This window comes from Manis pentadactyla, chromosome 6 (assembly GCF_030020395.1).
Source record: "Manis pentadactyla isolate mManPen7 chromosome 6, mManPen7.hap1, whole genome shotgun sequence".
NCBI classification, from domain to species: domain Eukaryota; kingdom Metazoa; phylum Chordata; class Mammalia; order Pholidota; family Manidae; genus Manis; species Manis pentadactyla.
The window spans coordinates 10,797,276-10,822,381 of NC_080024.1; the positions used below are offsets into that span (position 1 = coordinate 10,797,276).

General features: G+C 39.3%; 1 protein-coding gene across 1 annotated transcript in view; it reads right to left on the reverse strand.

The window, feature by feature from the left end:
• Nucleotides 1-25,106, reverse strand: part of COL4A3 (collagen type IV alpha 3 chain) — a 119,542-nt gene that overhangs the window by 24,468 nt on the left and 69,968 nt on the right. Inside the window, exons 16-34 of the mRNA XM_036913481.2 lie at nucleotides 24,419-24,463; nucleotides 24,112-24,165; nucleotides 23,142-23,183; nucleotides 21,204-21,288; nucleotides 19,958-19,993; nucleotides 17,224-17,388; nucleotides 14,632-14,724; nucleotides 14,061-14,156; nucleotides 11,286-11,356; nucleotides 10,273-10,455; nucleotides 8,445-8,613; nucleotides 6,392-6,484; nucleotides 5,663-5,767; nucleotides 3,901-3,998; nucleotides 3,230-3,380; nucleotides 2,774-2,887; nucleotides 1,576-1,743; nucleotides 670-759; nucleotides 172-306 (exon numbers count right to left, since the gene is read on the reverse strand). Coding sequence (XP_036769376.2) covers nucleotides 172-306; nucleotides 670-759; nucleotides 1,576-1,743; nucleotides 2,774-2,887; nucleotides 3,230-3,380; nucleotides 3,901-3,998; nucleotides 5,663-5,767; nucleotides 6,392-6,484; nucleotides 8,445-8,613; nucleotides 10,273-10,455; nucleotides 11,286-11,356; nucleotides 14,061-14,156; nucleotides 14,632-14,724; nucleotides 17,224-17,388; nucleotides 19,958-19,993; nucleotides 21,204-21,288; nucleotides 23,142-23,183; nucleotides 24,112-24,165; nucleotides 24,419-24,463 — 1,993 coding nt within the window. The remainder of the gene's footprint in view (nucleotides 1-171; nucleotides 307-669; nucleotides 760-1,575; nucleotides 1,744-2,773; nucleotides 2,888-3,229; nucleotides 3,381-3,900; nucleotides 3,999-5,662; nucleotides 5,768-6,391; nucleotides 6,485-8,444; nucleotides 8,614-10,272; nucleotides 10,456-11,285; nucleotides 11,357-14,060; nucleotides 14,157-14,631; nucleotides 14,725-17,223; nucleotides 17,389-19,957; nucleotides 19,994-21,203; nucleotides 21,289-23,141; nucleotides 23,184-24,111; nucleotides 24,166-24,418; nucleotides 24,464-25,106) is intronic.

Here is a 25,106-nt window from a genome sequence, read left to right on the forward strand (position 1 = left end):
CCCAGTTCTAGTTCCAGACTTGAGGCACCAGATGGCTGTGTGACTGTGGACAGGAAGGTAAATACTGGTCCTCACTGTCCTCATTTGTCAACTAAAGGGATTTTCTTGGATAATTCTTAGTCTCAGAATCTGCTCAGATTCTCTTGATTCTAAACGTAAGGGAGCCTGTACCTTTGAGGCCTGGGTCCCCTTTGTCCCCCAGAAGCTGGGATATCTGAGAAGGCCCAGGAATGCCTTTATCCCCTTCTTCCCCTTTGGCTCCCGGGGGTCCTCTCTGGCCTTTTGCTCCCGGAATTCCAAAACTACCTAAAAGACAGGAGTCACAACATCAGTTCCTTAATTCTTGAAGTAGTTCATGAAGATTCAAAAGTTAACAGGGCTAACCATTAAAACACAACAAAACAAATGGATGAAAATGGTTAACAGTACTAAGAACTTGATAAATAGTTTCCCAGTACAGGCAACCACATGAGAGTAGTGGAATAAGCCTTCAAGAAGAAAATACGATTCTATTCAAACGGGAAAAGGGAATATAGAAAATAGCAAAATCAAATGCATGGTTCTCTTTGAACTATTTTCCTCAATGAATAAAATATAATTTATTTTGCTGCTAAATGTATGAACCTTGCTCATACCTCCTGATAAATGGAAAGATACTCTACCACTTACCCCTCTGCCCTGGGGTGCCTGGGTTCCCAGGAGGCCCCGGAAGGCCAATGTTTCCAGGATAGCCCATTATTCCAATCATTCCTTTTTCACCTATGGTAACGAATTAACACAAAGTGGCACATGTTATACAGTGTGAAAAAAGCAAAATACTCCATAAAGTAAAATAAATTAGAGAGATTGGGAGTTGAGGGAATGGTTTCTATAATAGATAAATAACCATATCTGTCTAGAAAATGGATTTTTTTTTGTAACTTAGACAAAATGGAAAAATTCCTAGAGAGGCACAGATTACTAAAACTGACTGAAGACAAAATAAGAAATCTGACTTATACAAGTGATATATACTTATACAAGACTTAACAACAAGTGATGAAATTGAAATAGTAATTTAAAAACTTCCCACAAAGAAATTTCCAGGTCCAGATGACTTAACCAGTGAATTGTACTAAACATTTAAAGAATATCAATTTTTCACAAACTCTTCTAGAAAATATAACAGGGGAACAAACTTCCCATCTTGTTGTATAAAGCCCACGTTACCCTGATGCCAAAACCAGGCAAGACGTAAGAGAAGAAAACAACAGACCAGTATCCCTTATGTACAAAGATGCAAAAATTCTCAAAGTAAAAGTAGCAAATATGTTTTGGTATTAACATAAAAAGTAGTAACATATAAAATATATTTTAGAAGTATCCAAAAAGACTCAGATCCTGGGTAATCGGGAAGTGTGATTATCACATCACTACCATTTCCCTGGCCTTCAGCCTCTTACAAATAATTCAGAAGAAAAAAGTTACACTAACTGAAAGAAAAGTATAGACCCAAAAGCTGATGCCTGTGTCTAGCTCATACAACCACCTTAAAAGGAAAATTAAAGAAGAAAAATGAAGCACACAAAAGGATACCTGGTGGTCCTAAAAATCCTGCGTTTCCTGGATATCCTTTTTGACCAGGTGGCCCCGTCTCACCTCGATGACCTGGCCTTCCTGGTAGTCCAGGTTCACCAGGAAATCCTGACCTATCCAAGCCTGGAATACCGGGATCTCCCTTTGGGCCTGCTGTGCCTCTTCTGCCTATGTATGAATGAGTGAATGAATGAATGAATGAATGAACGAATAAATACACAAATGCTCTCCCCACCAACTCCAGAAATATTTTTTATGGCTGTAAATATTTAGCTGGGTGATTTGAGGCAAATCACACATGTATCTGATTGCTCAATTGATTGATTGATTGATTTGCATCCCCTTTTGTACAGTTTCTAAGACTGCCTTCTGGCTTCAACATTCTCTGTTTTAATGATTCATGAGATAATCAAAGTGTAGAATTTAGATGTATTTTCTAGTTCTGCAGGCATATTGTGGGCTGTACTTTATGACCTGCAGAATACATACAGAGCCACTCATGTGGAGGGGAGCTGCCAGATACTCCTGGAAATAGTAATAGCACTACTACAACAATTAACATTTTGGTTGAAAATCTGTTTGTGAACATATAACAGTTTGACAGCCCACAGGCATTAGCTGAGCTCAAAAGGATTTTTCCCAGAAATAGTTCAGAGATTTGATTGAGAGGAGCCAAAATGATCGAGTAAGTCACATTATCTGGATCATCTAGCCTGCATAATTTAGATTTATTTTCATACCCTTTGTGTTGCTTGTAAAGCAGTCAACTGCAATCTTAGTTTCTAACTTGTTAATCAGGTATCTTTGCATACATTCATTCCATTTTATTAATAAGGATACATTCATCACTTTATAGAATTATCGAAGTATTAAAGGTAAAACTTTTTCTGAGAGTTTATATTACATAAATGGAAATGGAAATATACATCTCTGTATATATTTTCAGTGTTCATATTTTCCTGGATATAAGATACAAACCAATTTCACTATATTAACTTAAGGTCTCTTCCTCTATAGGTGGTACTCATTGCAACAAATCCATAATGACAAGCTTTCAGTTTCTGAAATAATATTTCCCATTGAACTTGTCAGTCCTCAGGACTTGTTGCTGGTCAGTTCCCATGTTAAGCAGCAAAGCACAGAGCAGGGTCCTATGTCATCTGCCCGCCTATGATGGGTTTCAAGGTCTTCTTCTCACCTTGTTGCCCTTTCAATCCGTTTAAGCCTGGAAGTCCTTGGGCTCCCCTGGGACCCTCTGTGCACCTTCCTGGGGGTCCTTTTTCCCCAGGTGGTCCAGGCTGCCCTGGATCCCCTGCAGAACAGAGTCCAAGAATATAGTCAGGGGCCAAACCCAAGGTCCCAGTATTGGTACCACAGTTATTCTCCTGTAACTTTCCCCACCAAATCAAGCCTATATTTAATACTATTAATATACTTTTTGTAGAAGACACTCACTGAAAAGGAGAGAAGGAAGAAAAGAAGGAACAAAGGCAGGGTAGCAATGTTGAATGGAAAAATAAGTAGGCTCCATGCATTCTCTTTATTGAACTAGAAGTTTGAGAAGAATTCTTCACCCCTAGAGCACGTACATCCTCAATTTGCTGCATTTAGCTGAGCTCATGGTGGAGAAAGATAGTCACACTTGCTATTGTACCTAGCGGTCCATCAAGCCCTCCACTTCCTGGAATTCCAGGGAGACCTTCAAGTCCAGGGAGTCCAGTTTCTCCATTTTCCCCAGAATTGCCTCTTTCTCCCGGAAAACCTGGCATTCCTGGGGCTCCGTGCACGGCTAGTCCTGGTTCTCCCTAAAGCATAGAAAGTATGTTAGTTTTACTATATCCTCACTCCAAATCCTCACTGACTGTTGACTGGTCTTAAGGGCTATTTACTTGAAAATCATCTCTTTTGCACAGCCACCACCATTCCATCAACTTTCCTTTTTTCCTATAGAAAGTTGCTAACTTTCCTATAAAATTATGCCTAATAATTATTGAGGATATGTAACCTCTACTGTTTCAGAAGACTGTGGAATTTTCTGCAAACAGTCTACATGTCTCTTTTGATTGTGTTTCTCACAGTTATCCACATTTCTTTTTAGAGTTGTCCCATTTTAAATACTCCATTTCTGAGGGTACACCTGTCTTCTAACACCTTCTATTTTCCTTTTTAAAAGGAAGGGAAGGTTCAGAGAAACTTTAAAAAATATTTAACATCTTCATCATCTACAAATATACTGATAATTTTCTACACAAAGAGGATCCTGCCTGGCCAATTGTACTGTCCCTCCTCTTTCCCACATCAGTCTGTGTTTTAGTTCTTACGGACCTTGGTCCCTGGGAGGCCTGGCTGTCCCGGTAACCCAGGCTTTCCCATTTCTCCAGGACAACCCGGTGCTCCTTCTGTTCCTGGGAAACCCTGGTCTCCTGTAAAGAAAAAATAATAAAAAAGTTGTAGGATTAGTCTTATTAAAGATTCTGAGCAGTATCTCTCGCTTTGTCTAAAGTTTTCAGTGAGGCAAGCAGCTAGAGATGTTTTTATGAAAAAGTCAACTGCTAAGTTTTCAATTAAAAAAATTCAGTTCCAAATCAGCATTGGTTCCCAATTTAAAAACTGACCTCTCCATATTTATTGTTTAGCATGGCTACAATTTTGATTCAGCAAGTTTTTAAACCTCTGATACGGGCTGGCCATTTGGCTGGCTTTTTTTTTGACATCAGTTTTACATGCAATGTACAGCCAAATGAACTTTTTCCGTGTGTATATATCCATTAAAGCAGGACCAGATCAAGATATAAAGCATTTCCAGCTCAATACACCCAGGTAGATCTTCTCAATCGAGGTTGCTTAAGAGAGTTACTTCCAAATGCCATTGAATGTAATGAATTAACTTCTCTCCTATGTATTTATAACAGAAGAATTGAGAAAGGAGTCACACATATCATTTTCTCTGTTCTGTGGTCCAAAAGAGGAAACCCTGGTCAGGAAAGGCTGTGTTCAGAGATTTCCTTCATGCCCCTAATGTGACCAATTTTAATTCATCATTAATTCATGGGATTCATAAGGTGCAATTGGGAGATTCTGCATCTGTACTTTCAAGGGACTTTTAGGCTCGTTCTGGTTCCCACAGTTTATAGTTCCCTTCCAGAAGGTGAATCCCTAGGGTTATAAGCTGGGATGCAATTTCTTAATGCAGGGTCCAAGAAGGACTAGGTGAAAATATGGGCCAGGATGCATTACTTCAGAGATCACTGGGAAGAAATCCAAGAAATAGGAGTCGAAGCTATTTTTGGGATCATCTGAGAAATGTGATTATGTTTTCATTTCAAATACTCAGGAATTGAGATCAATATTCCCATATTTGGGCAGAATTGATACATGATAAACATTGCTGACATACTAATCTAAGAGATGAGGCACCAAAATATGAATTATACTTTGACAAACACTTTAAATACTGTTGAACAAACATGAAATGATCATAAAATCTGAAGGTTTATGTGATAACCCAGGGACTGTGATTGCTCATACGTTATCCTGTATAGAACTTTGATGTATTTGTCGGTGGGGAGCCTCAGGTTATTGTTTAAGCTCTTAACATCTGGATTTCTTTGGAGGATTTGATGGGAAATGACATTTTTTCCTAAAGGAAAATAACTTCTGTCATTTATTTTGGAGTGTACAGGGAAATCAGTTATTTGTGATTTAGTAGCTCATTTTTTTTTAAGTAGAAAAGAAATGCATGAAGTGAAGAAATGAATACATGTAAGAAATGCAGACATTTAATACTAAGTAAAGAAAAAATTCCTCATAATCTCACAATCAAGAAGACTCACTATTACCATTTTGGTGAATTTCCCTCCTGTGCTTTTTTTTCTCTGCACTTAAAAATGTGATTGGGATGAGATCACATAAATTGGTGAGTTCTGCCCTTTTGCCTAACTTCATGGTAAGAGTTTTTTTCCCACTTAAGACTGGTAGAAATCGCCATCTTAAAGAATGCTATGGATATTTCCTCAGTTATTCATTATATGTTTTTATGTTTTCTAAATATTCACAGTGAACCATGCTTTAAAATTTTTAAATTTACCCTTAGGTCCAGGAGGCCCAGGAAATCCAGTTCCTGGAATTCCTGGTTCACCATCAGGCCCAGGATGACCTGGATCACCACACCTTCCTCTGGATCCAGGGATACCTTAAACACACACATACATGCACATCAGCAAATTTCCTTTATTGCCATAAAACAAGACGTCTAAGTTTCTGTGTCTTCCCAGGCCTTTTTGGTAATTAAGAAATAATTCTAACATAACCGAACTGTATACTCCATTTCAACTTTCTCCCCATTTTAGCCAATAAGCTAATCATTAGGAGCCACAAATGATGCTTAAAATATAATTTAAGTCCTAAACTATACAAGTCTCCCTCCATGCGTGCAAAATTAAGTTTTCGATCATATTGACAGAGAACTTAAGTTTTTCAAAGGAAGAAGCTGTGGGAACTCTCCTGGTTAACTGGCAAACATTGCTTTTCCCACCAAAAATCCACAAACATGGTTCTGTTGTCAAATTCCCCTTAGGTAATTACATCGACTCTCTTTTGGAATCAGCAGTACTAATGGGAGGAATCTGGATGGCCTTGAAGGACCACAGCAAGCCCCACGCGTGCTGGCTGGTTATCAGACAGGACTCTGGTCTGTGTTCCTTTTTGGAGCCAGCAAATAAATTTTTTCCATGTAACAGGGATAGTATTTTTCCAGGAGGGTCAGGGTGCCACCTGACGCTATTCTGACACCAGACTTGGCAAAGGGGATACTTACCAGGAGGACCTTGGGGGCCGGAGCGGCCAGGGAGTCCTGGGGGTCCTGGGGGCCCTGCGACTGGTATTGAAACACTGAATTCTCCCTTAGGACCTTAAGAAAATTTATGATCATAAGATGGGTGTGCATACTGAAGTTTTTCTTGGTTAAAAGGGACAATACATGATTACAAAGGGTTTATAAACAGCCCAAGGAATATGAAAATGTCTCTGTTTCCACAGCCTTCAAAACTGACTTAAAGATGACCAGCCCATAGAAACTTGCTTATTAAATTGATGAATATTTATAAGCATCTAATATTGTCTAAGCCTTGTTTTAATTAATAGTCCAACTCAGTGCTGATTTAATTTTATTGATGATATGGAATTCAGCTTAAGTGTTGGTGAATGCTGGTAGAATATTTTTTGGGTGATTAGTTTCACAGGAAGGCAGTATGGTACTGAACAAAACATGCAGTGTGGCTTAACAGGCTGATCTGGGCTTGAATCTTGGCCCTGCTATTTATAAATATGTGAACTTGGGTTCATTTCTTAAACTCTCTATGGTCTCATGTGTCATTAGGGAAATAATGCCTACCCAGCTGGTAAAGATTTGAGATAATGTTCTATCACAGTGGACAGCATCAAGAACATGTTAGTGATGAGTATTATCCATATATTCATCTATTTATAGAAAAAATAAGTTTACAGTAGTGTGATGGGAAAAATTTGATGGTAATATATTTTATGACAATGGAGTCTTCACTAAGGATTCACACTTAGAACAAAAGAGGTTTTGAAGATGGATTAGAAGAGGATTCAATAAATTTTTCCGTAAAGGGCCACATAGTAAGTAATTTAGTGTTTGTGCTTCTGTTGCAACTACTTAAGCCTGCCATCAAAGTGTGAGAACAGCCAGAAATAATACATAAATGGATGAGCGTGGCTGTGTGCCAGTAAAACTTTACTTATAGACACTGAAACTTGAATTTAAGATAATTTTCATGTGTCACAGAGTTTTACTCAAACTTTTTTTTAGTCATTAAAAAATATAGAAACCATTCTTAGTTTGTGGATCATACATAAACAGGCAGCGGTCTGGATTTGGACTGTGGACTACTGTAGTTTGCCAATCCTTGGATTAGGATAACAGCCCCAAAAGTAAGGTGCAGGAAAAGAAAAAAAATACATACATACATACATACATACATAAATAAATAAATAAATATACATACATATATATATATATATATATGCATGTGTATATATATATATATAATAAAATAAGGTTTACATACATGCATGTATTACATTAATACATGCATACAATTTATAATATATATGAATAAAACAGAGATGGGCACTCAAAAATCTTTAATGATGAGGGATGCTATAAAAAGATTTGGGGACCACTAGTTTATTGAGTCTCACCCTTCGAAGTGACTTTAGAAGTAAAAAATGACCATAGTGCAATTTGTTTAAAACTGTCAGTAACATGCAGTTCTCATCTTCTGCCATGTTCTTTGCCATAGATAAACGTTGAGGATCAGATCTCTCCTGAATCCAGGAACTATGCTCAGTACACATAAGTCCCAAAGTTATTGGGACTTTAAAATTTATCAGACAACTTTTCTCCATTTATCTTAGGCATTTTGCAGTTTTACTTATAAACCGTCTATTGAATTGTGGATCAAAAAGAACAAATTTGCAGTAACATTAGTAGGTCCTTGAGGCCTAGAAAAGGCTTCTCAAACATCAGTTTCATAGGTTTTGGCCTCCCTTTTGTTTATCATAACTGACTTGACTTGTCCCTTAGGATTTATTCAGTGCATATATTTTTGTCAGTAATGGTATAGACTATCCTAGGAAATTTCAGCTGAATTGATCAGTAATGGGGAAAAATGAATTTTCTTTAATATGTCTTACATGTTCTTTCCTAGTGTCTATGCACTGATAGATTCAACTTATTAGAAACAAGTATCTATACATTCATTAGTGTTGAGGGAGTTTCACTCGCTCTGGGAACATCAATTCACTCCACGGAAGAAAAAGGACTGGAAAGAAAACTAACCAACCGGCTTCTCCAGGTGGTCCAGGGACTCCAGGAACTCCTTGGGTGCCCTTTGGACCAGGCTCGCCCTGTGGCCCATAGTTTGGTGGTCCAGCTGGTCCCGCAGGTCCTGGGGGCCCAGGGGTGCCAGGATCCCCTGGGACACCCTGGTCCCCCTTCTCACCACTCAGGGCCTGTGACAATAGGAATATGTTTGGATCGTGTTTCATTCCAGTGTCTCCCTACACAGGTTAATCTTACCATGAATAGGAAGAGCAGTTAGGTAGTCAGCGCAAAGATCTTGAATAAAAAAGCAGTTGCCATTTGAAGGGAATTATTACTAAACTAAGAGGATCTGCGTGGTGTCTGCTGCTTTGTGCCCTTGAGGATTCAGCGACATTGCATTAACTTGGAGCTTTCCTGAGTCCTACTTGAGATGTCTTACAGTGGGATGCCTCGCTTATGATAACAGCCCCGAAAACTTAGTTCACGTCAGCCAACAGTTCAAATGGCGGTAGAGGTGACCTTCCTGTTAGTGGCACATTTCTAGAATCAAACCAGGACAGCAAGCCTTTGTTTGGTTGGTTTCCACCAGCCATTTTCATTACAAAGGAAATATTCTATCTGTGGTAACTTTTTTCTTACAAAGTGTCTTTTTGCAAAAACAAGTTCATAGGCCGTAACTTTGAAAATGAGCTGTATTTGTTAAAGAAGTGGGATTTGAAAATAATCCAAGTCCAACATAATTCCTGCCCAACATGGCCCCAAATGATAAATTTGGATTTTTCATTGCTCAGTGGTCCTTTTCTTTCTTTAATAGTAGCAGGGAAGATTCTCTGCATATCACCTTGACTTTCTCTCACTTACCTTCTGGAACATCTTTGCCAGAACTAACAAAAAAATGAGTGAGATGCAAATGGGAGCATCTGTATCAATACTGGATCAAAAGAATTCTAGACCTTGCCCCTCCAGAAGCACAACTACTATCTGGGGAACAGCCTGGCAGTTTGCCAAAGGAGGGGCTGAGTGACATTGGCCCTGCTAGCTGCCCCCAGCCAAAAAGTCTTTCGTAGTCAAACAGGTCTAGGAAAGCCTGCATACTATACCTACATCTTGGGGAGTTGAAATTCATATTCTGATGTTAAAGGGCCTGTAAATGAATCTTTATATTTGTTTGCCAAATTTCCCTGTTCCAGGTAGGACCCTTTTAATTGGGTAACACTGATCAGCCCTGGGAAAACTGGTATTTTGTGGAGCAGGCTGAGAAGCAGGCATTACAAATGTCTTGTAATATCCTGTGAAGGTTGAAGGGCCTGACTCCGTGACACTTTAACATAGATCCTGGTAAGTATCTCTCAAATGAACATGTGAGAAATTCCATCCCATGGAAGATAATGAATTTACACTCACTAAATTACTGCAAATGACACAACATTTGATCTCTTTATTTGACCACTCTGCCCCTAAACAGTCGGTCCTTTTATGCATTTATTTTTACTTAGAAGAAAGAACATTGCCCCGAAAATACTAAAACTTTCCATTATTAATCATTTTCTGAACTTCTCTATTTGATACAAACGTGGAACTGAAGCTTGTATATGAGACAAGGTCATTGTCAATGTAGAATTTTATTTGGGCTTAAAAACCACCGAGTGCTACCAATTAATTTTGTCAAAATACCATAAATATTTGCTAGGGTTGTTGCTGCTCATTTGATGATGCCTTACGCTGCAGTTCAAGGGATGAACTGTGCTGGGTGGTCAACAATTTTTTGAAAGGAAATCACCGTTTGTCTTCAGGGTATTTCCTCTATAGGGTGGATAATTTGAATTATTTGAAAGGTAGATACCAACCGGTTCACCTTTAGGTCCTGGTAATCCTTTTGCCCCCGGAGCTCCAGGAATTCCGTCTAAGCCCCTTCTTCCAGGATGCCCTCTGAACCCCGGGTCCCCTGGGGCACCCACTTGCCCCTCTGGCTGCGATGCTTCACCTTTTACTCCTTTGAGTCCTGAATCACCCCGAGCACCGGGGAATCCCTGGGGTGGTACAGAAATGAGTTGGCACTGCATCTGGGTACAATTGCTGTTATGTCAATTAAAAATAAAATAATAAACAAGAACTTTCCAATTTTAATGAACATGGATTTTTTTTTCAGACACTTTCTTTGGCCCACAGTATACTTTCAAGCTTTTGTGTTTTTGCCTCCAAAACTGGAAAAGAATTCAGTTAGCACAATTCAATGCAACACACACAATAATATAGTTCAATACGATACAACCATCATCATAATCCAGATTATGTTAGACTATTAGTAAATTTTAACATGCATCTATGGATAACTTGATTTAAATATATTTACCCCCATATAACTTTCTGATTCATTGTGATATTCATTATGATAAATTATGATTTTTAACAACTATATTAAAGTATAATCTACATATCATAAAATTTATCCTTTGTCAGAATACAGTTCAATGATTGTTAGTAAATTTATGTATCTAAGCCATAATCACCACAATCCAGTGTGAAAACATTTCTATCACTTTCTTAAATGTCCTCACATCCACCTGCAGGTCAGAGATCCCTTTTTCCAACCTCAGCCCTAGGCAACCACTGATCTCCCTTCTGTCTCTGATATCATGTTAAATGATTATAAATGCACTCATTCATTCACTTATCCATTCATACATCATTCATTTATTCACTTCTATTTATCTATTTAACAACATCTATTTAAGTGCTTTCATAATAAGTAGGCACCAAACTGATAACATGTGAGGTGCAACCCAGAGTGCTTCATTTTCCAAATTAAAATTAAAGCTTTCCAAATTAAAATTAAAGCTTTAAAGCCGTGAACTCTTACCGGAAATCCTGGAAGACCTGCACTTCCTGGGGACCCTGGGCTTCCTTTAATGCCAGCTGCCCCTTGTCCTCCTGCAAAGCAGTGAATTATTAAATATTCATTGAACAGCAACTCTGAGTTGCCAGGCTAGTGCAGTGAAGAAAATAGGGTGTTTTCTTCTGAGGAAAGAAAAACAATTTCTATCTTAAAACATACAGTGCAGGAAGAGAATGGGAGTACATAAGTGGAATAAGAGATAATGTCAGAAAACAAGAACTCTTAAATTTTAGCTTCCTAAAATTCTTGTCTTTATAATTTTAAGGAGATACATTTATTTTTCCTAATGGTAAAAGTAATACATACTCACTGTGAAAAAATTATACAGAAAGAGGGGAATAAAAATCTTCCACCTGAAGACAATATTCACTAAAATTTCTATGCATATTACTCATAAAATTTTATATGCATAAAGGCATAGGACTAATATATATATACTATTTCGGAATCATACAAAGTATATATGTCAATAAATATAGATTTACAGCTCCACTTGAAATGGTTGCAAGTTGCATAGTAGCCTATTTTATGGGTGAACCATCATTTATTCAGCTAACTGCTAATTTTTAGACATTTAGATTGTTTTTTTCAACATCAGTTGTTGCAAACAATGCTATGATAAATATGTCATGATTTAATTCTCCAAAAGTATCCAGTTATTTCCTTGACAATAAATTCCTAAAAGCGTAAATATAAGAACAAAGAGACACAAACTTTTTTAAGACTTCAGAAATCTGTTGCCAAATTGCCCTTTGCTGTACAATCGTATACCACCTAGAGGTATTTAAATATCTCTAAAGATGTCCCTTTGGAAGATCTTTTGGGTAATGACAGGTCAATTTATTGACAAATGTGTATTCAGATTTTGTTTTTTGTGAGATCTGAGCCAGGATATACTTTTTATAGTAATCCAAACAGTTTTGCTGCTTATATATCTTTGCACCATACCTGTCATGTGCCAAATGGAGAGAAACCAAGGAAGAGGCAGCAATGGAGCTCACCTGCACTCGACCCTCGGGCCGGGGGTCACACGAGGGGAATGTAGGAAAATTATTGTTGCTTTTGAAAAAATGTTTCCCTCTTTTCCTCCCTTTTAGCTTTTCTTTAATAGAACATTTCCCCCAGAGAGCAGGGCATCAAGTAGGCCTGAGGAAGAGTCCCCCTCGCCGCCCTTTGCCCTCTCCTTCCTTTTCAGGCCAGCCTCAGGGAACCCAGCGCAGCGAAGGCACAGGTTCGAAGTGCTACAGAGAAGTGGGTAGGATTTGAGGGTGGCAAGGACCCCTGCCCGAATGCACGTGCTCTCCTGGCTGGCCACGGTGTCTCCAGCTGCCACCACTGGCCTTTTTCTTTAGACTGAGACCCCAGCTCCCCAAGATTCTGTGGCAATGCCAAGGCCTGCTGGGTGGTTACACGCGCGCATATTCCCTCATCAATGAGCCAGGTGGATCTTTGGATTCACTCGCCTCGAAGGGCAGCCCCTGGCCCAGAAGGTAAGGGATGCTAGGGTAGAGGGTGGAGCATGCCTCTGGTGGAGAGTGGCTGGATTTGAGTCCGGGCTTTACCACTTATTAGCTGTCACCTGTCAACGTCCCCTTCTGTCAAAGGGGGTTGATGACAGATTACGTCTGGTATTGATGTGAGGCATCAGGCATGGAGGCACAGAGGACACCTGGAACAGTGCCCAGCACACTGGCTAAGGGCTCCATAGCTTGCTCTCTTATTGGTCAGTGATAGGTAATTGATGACGGTGTCTGAAGACCAAGACGGTGACAGCAGAACCAGAACTGTGTGTGGTACCACATGAGGGGCCTGGGTAGCCAGCACAGTGGAACAAGGGAAAGAGAAACCCCATTAATAGAGACTTTTTCTACTTGCAGGTTTTGTTCATGGCCAGGTCTACACGTGAGGAAGGGGGAGGGAGACAGCAGAGGTGGTGACAGCCTGGGGGAACGTGCTGCCGGGAGAGCCACGGTCTGGCACAAGGATCAACAAGCACTGTGACAAATGCTCTAATTAGCCCTCAGAATATTGGCCTATGAAGTGTTTTTTTCATTCAGAAATCGATTTAGTAGCCAATACTTTTAAAACATGAGGTTTGATATAAAAATCCTAATTTCTTTCTTCTCATGCAGAATTAGAAGATGTATTAACACATTTATGAACACACATATTAAAATGCTGCAAAGTGATATTAGCCTGGAGTTGAGTGCTTAAGGGTCCCTTTCAGAATTCCCTCCAGTTTTCCACAGTCCTCACCACTCTCTATTGTCCCTGGCATGGAGCCCATGGGTATATTTTTAAATTGTACTTGTATCCTTCAGAAGAATATGAAACAGTTCATTTGTCCATGACTCTTTCAAACATGGGGACACAAAAAATGCACTGAGAAGAGTCATGCCTTTTGAGAAAAAATTGGCAGAGAGTTAAATTTCTTTATGGAAGAAGAAATGGTGTGTGTATAGTATGGCTGCTTCACTTTTCCAAGTTACCTGCTAATCCCCTCTACTTGAGTTTACAATTACTGGAAAACAGAAAAGTTTGCTAGAATTCAGTGACTAAATGGAACAGGGAAAAATGCCAGTTTTTATGGGATTTTGTCTTTATGTTAACACAGTACGATTTTGGAAATCTCTGAGTTCATGTAAACCAGATCACAATTCCAACAACCTGATGCATTTTTTTGCCACCCAGTGAGCTTACTCTTTCATGCCTGCCAAAACACTTGTGTACAAATTGTACCTGGGATTCCTTTTCTGCCATCTAACCCCGGCAATCCTGAGAGACCTGGAGACCCTGGGACACAAGGACACTGTGTGCACAGAAGACCTGGTTCCCCTGCAATGAAAGCATGACTTGCATTACTCATAAACCCACAGTGAGTCTGCAGAAAGGACAGACAGTCCAACCACACAATTATTTATTACATTTACAATTTCTTCATGTAGTGAAAATTATCTAGACACTGTATGTATTAATAAAAAAAATCATGCATCTGTTATATCTACTTACTTTATCTGAGCTTGTTAATGTTTACTTAGAGAGAGAATCCTGAGTGTAGTATAAACATCTATTTCAGTGTTTCTCTAGAGTGCAGCATAAAACTCACATTCTAGGAATATCCAATGATTTATTGCACTGCTGCTAACTAAATGATTGATTTACAGGTAAATGAATACTTAGAGGTAATTATTTTGGAAAAGGAGCCATCCCTGTCTGCTGTTGGGGATCTTTGTTATCTCACAGGTCGGGTAGAAATCAATGATAATAACGACAATAAGAATGGTTCATTCACACTATTGACTGAACCAACCTTTAGTCCCATCGACTCCGGGGATTCCTGGAGACCCTACACGGCCTGGAGATCCACCAACGCCAGGTGGACCTTTGCGAAAAACAATGCCACCTATGAAAAGATAACAATAAAGCTAGTTTTTGTTTCTTTAAGTGTTGTTTTCTTCCAATTAGCAAGTGTTTTAGTAGTATGTATTATTTTATATTCATGCCCCCATATTTGTTTTGGAAGCTGAGTCTTTGGAAGGTTACTTGGGCCTGAAAAGGCATGTAGGCTAGTTTCCTTTCACAGCACACACGTGATATTTTTTATATTAATGCAGTGGTTTGTTGAAAACTCATTATATGATATTTCTCATCATGTAATCAACCCATGCTATAATTCAATTATTTCCAATTACTTCAAGACTATGCCTTCAGCATTTTTAGGCAAAGGGTCAAATCTCATTCTTCTGCATATCATGGATACATTGTATCTTCCTGATATATTGTAGAGGCTTAATACATAATGAGGGAAACATTCCGACTCAGGGTATCATCTGTTTTCTCCTCATGGCTCATTTGCAACAGTTGAGTTTGTCATTGTGCCCACATCCCATGAATGTTAAGTCAGGATATGGACTTTTCAGTAAATTCTCAGTCTTCCATAAATATCTGTTACTATGATATTATAGTGAATAGCTAATTCTTTTAAAATGTGTTCTGTAATCTCGTTTTTGGTCTTGCCATTTCACATATAGATTGAAGGCAATGCTGACAAGATCAAATATTTAAAAATAGTACCTATAGCTGCTCCAAATTATAGAGCAAGAGGGTAATAGTGGAAACATTTAATTGAGATGGAAGGTGGTGTATTTGTATTATGTCTGCTTGACCATGAAAGGAATGCCTATTTTGTGATCCAGTTGTCTGCGTCTTTAAGATGACTGCATAGATATTTTGAAACAGTAAAATCTGATAGTTTTATACTTAATGTGGATGTATAGGTATACTTACACATTTATACATTTGTATATGTTACACATTTATATAGACCTATCCATTTTCATACTCATTTCATTCTTAATTCAACAAATATTTGTGTACTTATAATATTCAAGCCCACTGTGTTATACGCTGGGCTTAAACAGCAAATGAGACACAGTCCTGGACTTAAAAGAGTTTTGAGTCTGGTAGGAAAATTGGCAAAGTCAAGGCAATGTCTAAACTGAAAAATTCTACAGTCAGGATAACCTTGAGTGTTCTAGGATATGGGCACAGTGAAAACTCAGTGCAGGACTTGAACTTGAAGCTGCAACTGAGGGGCAGCCAGGTGTTGCTTAGATAAGGGAAGGCAGAAAAGAAGGACAGTGTGTGAGGGGAGGGAGCTGGACTGCTGCATGGATGCAGGGGTCCAGAGCCTGACCTACTGCTCATAGCTATGCGTGCTGTGCACGTCAGGCTTATCATCATTAAAATGAGGATACTAGCTATGCATCTTGAAAAAGACTTGGAGGACTAGAAACTGTCAAAATCCCTAACACATGGTGAAGAGTTTTAGTTTAGTTTAGTTTTGTTTACCACAAGGCCATACCATAGCGTGACAGAGCTCTTCTTAGAGATGACATCTTTTTGTGAATGGGATTGTTTCTTAAATTACTATTAGCCTAAAGGAAAGCTTTTATTTATTTTTTAAACATTGTTCACATAATCGGACACTTAAATGAATTACTTTATTAACACTAAGACTTTTCCTGATAATTCTTTTGGATTTTCTAGGCTTCTAGTTATATATTTTTTTATAAATAATAAACCCTTCACTGCCTAAAAAAAAAAAAAAATTCCTGACACCTAGGAGATTCATAAAGCTACTAGGAAAGTTGAGTATAAGTCACCAGATTTTCCATGTCCCTTCCAGGAGAGGTCTTTCCATACAAGCAGTGACCTGTATGTTCATGAGGCTGTGTGTACCAATCAGCCAACATAGATGCTAAATGGCTCTGTAGGCGGTTGGAAAGGAAAGGATGCTTGCATCACAGCTTCTGTCCAATACTTTAAGCTCTGGGGTCTCTGACCTACTTTCACCTGGTAGCATCTTGCACACCTCTAAGCCCTTTGCCCTAAGGCTTCCCTGGCTGATGCCAAGGCATGGGATGCCCTGGCAACTATGTCAATACTGCCTGGAAGTGTGTGGGGGTTAGTTCAGACCTGTGCGACATAGCTTTGATGCATGAATAATAAAAGCTGGTAAATAAATTCTTGCCTTCTCCCCTGGGACAGATTATCTGAGACCAAGTTGTCCAGTTCTTGGATGACAATCTCCAGGGACTGAGCAAGCAGTTGCCCTTGGCCTCAGCCAACTTGCAAACTCACACCCCTTCCCTGCTTGCGGCCTTGTGCCTGCCTCCCTCTCTGCCCGCTGGGGAACTCAGACTGCAGCTCTCCTGCACCTGCAGAGGCATCATCACACCAGAGCCGCCTCCACAGACACTTAAGACAATGAAACAGCAGCACAAGATGACTCCTGAGATTCACACAGACTGAGGGCCAAGCTGGAAGTTTCCTTGCCCCTGATTTGCACATATCTGTCATGGGCAGTGTGCGCAAAAGGGGCCCTATTAGGCACCTTTACCTGGTGGTCCTGGATGTCCTGGTGACCCTATAGGGCCTGGCGAACCAGGACAGCCTGGGGACCCAGGAGGCCCAGCTATGTTCCTTCCCGGGGGTCCTCGTTCCCCTTTCCTTCCTTCCATGCCAGGTGATCCAGGCGCTCCTCTGAGGCCAGGCCTTGATGACCCTTGAAGAAAACAATCATTTTATTGTATTTTGAATTTTTGCCTGATAAGTGTGTGTTTTTCAATTGCAAAAAGCGATATATTCTTATTTATAGAAGTTGCGCATTCAAGAGGCATATAATGCAAAAAGTGAATGTCTTCCCTCCTTCATCGGGGGCCTCATTGAACTATCAGAGTACAGCAAGGCTCAGAACACTCCATTCCCGCAAGGTAAGTTATTACAAGGGACTGAAACAGAGTTTGGGATGCACTGTAGTCTTTTTATATGAAAGGACATCATGAGAAATTCTTCAGTATATGCTATTTTGTAATTTTTTTTTTGGTTAGAGACTAGAAGATGTCTACCTTTCTGTGTCCCAGATGAGAGACAAAGTCATAATCGGACCATATTCCTGCCAGTTGTCTTAGGTCTAAAAGGGGCATGGCTGGGGAGGCAGTAATCTGGGAGAGGAGCTGTGTCCAGCAGTACAAAACCAATGTCCTTCCTACATGTGGGTGTGAGGATGGACAGTCTCAAACCTCTGCCCTGCAAACAGTAACCGTTAAGGAGACCTCACCACCAAATGGCTGAGAAACCAGCAAGGGTAATAGCTGATTATTTCTGATTTTTGAGAGTAAGGATTTTGGCACAAAGGCAAATCCCTCTGATTGATGCCTGTTTGAGAGCCTTGTAATTTTCACTCACTGGCTTCTGAAAGGAACCTATTCATTACTTGGGGCCTGGCAGGGAGATGGAAGTCTCCCTTAATCTTTGGCCAGACCTCTAGATACCCTTTTGTACCATTCCACCTTCAAGTGATACCCATTGTGAAACAGTTTGATGTATATTTTTCCATGCACATGCAAGTGCACAAAATATTTATTCACTTATCTATTTTTTTATAATGGAATTATACCGTACAGTTCTCCAGTCTGCTTAATTTAATCAATTTTCAAAATTATGAAATAATTTAAATGTACAACATGGTATAGAGAAAAATACAATCAATGGCGGGGTTTATTTTTTTTCCCTAGTTTTGTTTCCTTTATAAAATGACACATCACAACATTACAGTTGTAACTGAAGCCACTGAAGTTAATTCTTGGTGACCTTACATCCTTGTTCCTATTCTTCCTCCCTCAGGAAGCAATCACCCTAATGACTCATGGGGGTTTTTACACTTTCCAGAATTGTCTTTGTATCCGTAAACAATATATTGTGAAATTTAAAACCTTACAGAAAAAGTGTCATTTTATGTGTCTTTCTGCAACTTTTGATACATTAAGAAAGTTGTCATTTTTAACCAACTTAATTATTATTATTATTATTTTTTTTTTGTGAGGGCATCTCTCATATTTATTGATCAAATGGTTGTTAACGACAATAAAATTCTGTATAGTGGAGTCAATGCTCAATGCACAATCATTAATCCACCCCAAGCCTAATTTTCGTCAGTCTCCAATCTTCTGAGGCATAACAAACAAGTTCTTACATGGAGAACAAATTCTTACATAATGAATAAGTTACCTAGTGAACAGTACAAGGGCAGTCATCACAGAAACTTTCGGTTTTGCTCATGCATTATGAACTATGAACAGTCAGTTCAAATATGAATACTCATTTGGTTTTTATACTTGATTTATATGTGGATACCACATTTCTCTCTTTATTATTATTATTTTTAATAAAATGCTGAAGTGGTAGGTAGATACAAGATAAAGGTAGAAAACATAGTTTAGTGTTGTAAGGGAGCAAATGTAGATGATCAGGTGTGTGTCTGTAGACTATGTGTTAATCCGAGCTAGACAAGGGCAATAAAACATCCACGTATGCAGAAGATTTCTCTCAGAACGGGGGGGTGAGGTTCTAAGCCTCACCTCTGTTGATCCCCAATTTCTCACCTGATGGCCCCCCTGCAACTGTGCCTGTCTTAGGTTGTTCCTCCCTTGAGGAATCTTACCCGTCTCTGGCTAACCAGTCATCTTCCGGGGCCATACAGGGAAATGTGAAGTTGGTAAGTGAGAGAGAAGCCTTATTGTTTGAAAAGGTTAGCTTTTTCCTTCTTTGCAGATTTATGCCCTGTGGCTTCTATGCCCAGCATTTGTCTTGAGGTATCTTTACCACTTGGAAGAATTATGATACTTGGTAAATTTGATATGAGGCACGAATTCTATTTAAGGGTTGTAATTAGGAAGGAAGAAGAAAAACTATAGAAGTAGCAGGCGGAAGGAAACATGGGAAGATTGGTTATTTCTTTGACATATTAACCAACTTAATCATTATAAATGATTGTTTTCTGTCTCTGTGCCTCCTCTGCGTTTCGAGGCTTCTGTTCATCCACCGAAGTTACTCTTACACTTAATTAAAACCCTGAGAAGTAAAGGGAAGTAAAAGCACTTCTAGATCAATTTTTGTCAGTTGCCACTCCCTTTTATGTTTTAAGTCACAAAGTTAACAATTAAGAAGCCGGGAACACTTTTATAGCAATTAATGAGACATTTCTCTTATGTAAGTAATGTAAACTTACTAGATAACAGTGTATTTTCCTTTTAATAGCATTTCTATGGATACCCCGAGAAATATGTACATACCAGGACTTCCAGGAAATCCAGGTAGACCACTGGGGCCTATGAATACAGAACAGTAGTTAATTGCAGACAAAGATATAAATAGTCATCTTCCCCCATTTTTGAAATCTTAGGTGACAATATAGTAATAATTTCCAATAAATATTTTTCTCTACTCTCACATAAATAAATATTAGAAAGTGTTATTTATTTAGACAAACTGCAGAGAAGAGACTAATTTAGATATCCACTACTTAAAAACGAATTGTGCTACCTGACCATTTTCAAATAACTCAGCAGAGATTTACTAAGAGCCTGCTCTGTGTTTGGTACTTTGCTAGGATGGTTCAGATGCAAGAAAATCAAACAGCTGGAACTGTCAACGTTCGGCAGTTTGGCCTGGTGTTCCATCTCATATCAATTGCTTCTAGCTATAATGTTGCATGGAGTTCTAATTCTTTGATACACATGAGTGATTTATAGTAAACATATCAGATTTTAAAAAACTTGTATCTGTGTTTATACTTATCTGCCCATTTCTTAAAATATAATGGGAATTTTTACTCTTAAGTACAATTCTCCTTTGAAATCTTGTTGATGTCAATTATTTGCCTAGGTCAGTGGTTCCTCAACTCTGGCTGCACATGAGAATATTCTGGGGAGCTTTTACACTCTACCAGTGTTCAGGACCCTCCACTAGACAATTAAATCAGAATCCCAGCGATGGGACCTTCACGTGGCCAGTAGTTCAAAGTTCTCAGGGATTCTGAAGTGTAGTCAGAGATGAGCACTACTGGCTTAGACCTTTCCAGTTTACTGGAAGGGATAGCATATAAGTAGCTGTGACTTTAATTCTTGGTGCCAACAGTCAGGAAACCAGGGCTTCAGTCCTCTCTTGTCACTATTTTTGTGGATTTGCTCAAATTACAGCTTTTCAGTCTAAATTTTCTCTTTTCTAACCCACTGAAATTGCTGACTTCTTACAGTACCTCCTCCTGCCCTCTGGCCATGTTAGTATCTTCTTGCCAGACTTGAACTTCATGCTTTCCTACATAAAGATATTTAATGACCTTTCATGGTACTCCACCTATGAAATTTTCATATGAACATATGAAAATTAGGAGACACCTAAAAATATCAGCACCCATGAAAATTAGGAGACCTCCTTTCTTCCCATGCAAATTCCAGATCTATAAGCACATTACACATTACCTTGAAAGAAAGACATGAGCATGGTCAGCAAATGGTTTAGGAAGAAATTTATTCTCACCCTGTGGGCCACGAGCTCCTCTGGGCCCTGGTGGGCCTGGAATTCCTTCATCTCCCTTTTCCTGGTACACATCATAATATTCTGTCTTAAAGGAAAAAGAACGAATAAAGGGAAATAATAGCTATTCATGGGTAGCTCGCCAAATGCAATCACTTCAATTTCCTCTTTTTAGCCAAAAAAATACTTGCCTTATTTTCCAGAATGCATAAGTTTATGTTTTTAGCAGGAATGTGGTAGTCATGTATATGCGATGGATAAATTTGAAGAAAAATGTTGATATTTCTGGTATCATGATAATCATATATTTCATGGATTTTCAGTTAGAAATAGATTTTTTGATGTGACCCAGCTCACACACTCACATTTGTATATACACATGTATACATATATGTTTATATATGTGAATATGTGTACAGACATTAAAATTTCACAAAATAGTGACCTAGGACATATGATGACATGCAGATGACATTATGACATATGATCAACTCTGATACAAAAAATATTTCATTTAACTTTTTAAAATGCTTGTTTTCATGGACTAAATTTATTTTGGAGCATGTTGAGACCCCCACATCAAAAAAATTCTCTAAATTTCAGGACCTCTGACCTGTAATAACCAAGGACTATTGTTTCTCACATGCTCAGTGGACTGACTGCTGGTGTTCTTAACCATCTACCTCCTAAAAAGAACTTCCAATGAAGTTAATGGAAACTGCAGAGTTTTATAGAATTAAAACTCATTCAGCAAAGTAGGAATACTGTGAATGAATGCTTCTTAAGTGCAACTGGCAAACAGATTTCACTTGAAATTCAGTACATTTATCTTGAAGGAAAAAAGATGGAAATACAAGTTTTTAAAAACTGTTTTGTTTTTGCATATGCTGTATAGGGCCAGTTTGTTGACTTGTGTAAAAGAGAGATAACAAAAGCTTTGTGGTTAAGCAACATGCAAAAAATCACAAAAAAGGAATTCATAATAATAATAATGATGATGATGTAATAATCTCCATCATAAAACCATAATCATACGTGTGCCCCTGCCAAGTGTTGGCTCAGAGCTTTCACGAAAGAGCGTGTTTCATCTGCATGGCGACTCCATAGATGTATTTGGGACTTTTTTCCACTGAATCATTTACTTGCGGTGTGAAGATGTGGCTTTCTGGGACCCTGCTTCAGCTACTGAGGTAAATGACTTGGTCTACGGGGTCTGAGAACTGAATGTGTAACAGGCCCCCACCCCCACTCCCCGTGAATCTTGTAGAACCTGCACAATCGTGATGGCAGCCCTGCTTGGCACACTGTGAAAACACTGTCTTTGGAGACATGAGAGCAAGGGATACCAGAACTCAGAGCCTGAGTAACTCACTCATCTTGTTTAGCTACAGAGTCACAGTACATAGAATGTGGCTACCCTGCAGTCGGGAGCTGACAGACGTCAAATCCATGTCCCAGCTGGAGAGGGGAGACTGCCTGCTGAGACAGAGCTTGGCCTGGGTCATTGACTTTGCTGGCCCTGCATTAAACCCATGGTCGAGCTTCTGCTGCCTGAAATTGCAGGAGTTGTCATAACAGGGCGCAGCTGGAGAGAGAAGGAGCTGGCCCCTTGACCCCTCCGTGCCCCAGCTGTCCTCCACTGTGGCCCTCGTACTTTACTCGAGGGTGTGGGATCACCATGGGCCAAGTCTTAGGCAAAGGTTTTCTTATCCACAGCTCAGGATGGACACTACTAGTGCTTTCCAGAGGCCAAACAGGACTAAATATAAATATTTTCCATTGCCAAATGGACAAATAATGACAACAGTTATTTTTTGCCCTGGCTTGATGAAAAGGTAAATACTGTAAACTCTCTTATAAGAGACAATGATTCAAACTTTCTTAGATACTTTGAGGGACTTGATCAAACAGTATACAGATACTATCTTTAATTGCACTTACTGGACCACGAAATCCTGGAGGGCCAATGTCCCCTTTCCACCCCTGTGTTGAAAAACAGTTACAAATTATGAGTATATTAATCAAAGGCATTCACATATTTGATAAAATTAGAAGGCAAAATGAGCGGTTAAGCAATAAATTGATGCCAAAAGTAATATTATTTTAATGTAATGTGAAACGGAGTTAAAGTGAAAAGGGCATCACCGACTTTAGATTATTTTCCTGGAGGACCGTATCTGGGTCAGGAAGGCTATTAACCACATCCTGAAGGAGCGGTTGCTATTCTAGTGGTTCTCCAGTTTCCTCCATGCCGCTTTCTTCAAAGGATGCTCACATGCATTGCACACGCCCATGTTCTCGCCCAGACTAGGGACACAGGAAAACTAGGGTGTGGGTTATATGCAGTTCCCAGTGTCCCAACTGTAACCTGACCAACCCCCTTACCTACTCAAAAGGGCATTTCAGAATTCTACTGGAAGTGAAATTACTATAGATAAATCTTCAATTTGCATATATACCTCCATTTGAAAAATGTTTGAAAATGTCTGTAACACGTTGTCAGAAATACGTGATATAGAATACAGTTCACCATTCATTGATCATGACCTTACAGCATATCGTGACCCTGGTTGAGACTCAGGGGGTCCAGCCTTTGCTTGACCTTTAATGACCCAAAACTCCCTACAACTGCAGATCGTTTCCAGCTCCTTCTCAGGAGGAGTTCAAATCCCACTGGTTCTGTCAGCCAGTTTCTACTAAACAGAAAAAGTTTATTATCTTTCCACAAGACCACCCTGCAAGTGTTTAAGTGAAGTTGCCATGTCTTTCGTTTCTCCTTAATAGGCTAAGGCATTTTTGTGAACTCTGATAGCAATTCCTTATACCCAGTTTCAGGTCATGAGGGGAAAAAGCCGGACAAAACCCACCCAATTAAAAAAGGCTGAAGACAGGATGCCAGGGGGGTGATTACCTTAACGCCGTCTTCACCCCTGAGCCCCGCAAAGCCCTTGCTGCCTTTGGCTCCCTAAGGAATAGAGCAAAGACATTGGGACACACAGATCAGTTTCCTCTGTAGGAGGCAGGGGCAGTTTGACCTCCCTTTTGGAAAAAACAAAAAGTGTGCTCAGTTGACGTCTTCACAGTTAGGGTGTAAAACTATGATTCTCCAACAGAGTTTAAAAAGCCACATGCTTTTTGTTAGTTTGTAACTACTTGGTGATGCTCAAAACCCTTATTCCTCTGATTTTGCTACATCAGTGGGGCACATCATGTCTCACCTCTGTGCCTGGGAAACCAGGGGCACCGTCTTTTCCTGGTTTTCCCTAAAACGAAAGCAAAACAAAAACATTCAATTTAATAAACATGGAAAACTTGAATGATAGCATCCTCTCCTGTTGATCTCACGCAAGAAAGCCTGACGCAGGTTCCCCGCCCAGTTGTTAGAAGGGAAAACTATTCATCACAGAGCATGCGTGAGTTTGTCGTGCCAGGGAAGCGGAAGCCAGTCGGAATTAGGGTAATTATGGAGGGTCAGTCAAAGAAAGTGGAAATTAAGAGCTAAACGTGAACTAAAGTTAATTCCGTCCTTTAAGCTTGGAAGGAATCTCAAGGAAGCACTGAACAGAGAAGTGAACAAGGAAACCTAGAAAGAAGGAAGGGTTTGCTGTCTATTTATTGGAAATGTCGGCAGTTCCCTGAAGTCCAGATGTGCCTCATATGTATAAAAGATATATAAATATATGTATAAAAGATGCATTGTCTTAACAGACAAGGCTTTTGGATTATCTATTATGGTATTCACCATCCATGATAAAATGCAAAATTATATTGGTTGAATATTTTTTCTTAAAAAATATACTGTTATTAGTATATAATTTTTAGAATTTTAAAACAAAATATGTGTTTAAATCCTTCCACAATAGAGATGGGCAAGAGAGAGGGCCCTTGTTGCTTCTGCCTTCCCAG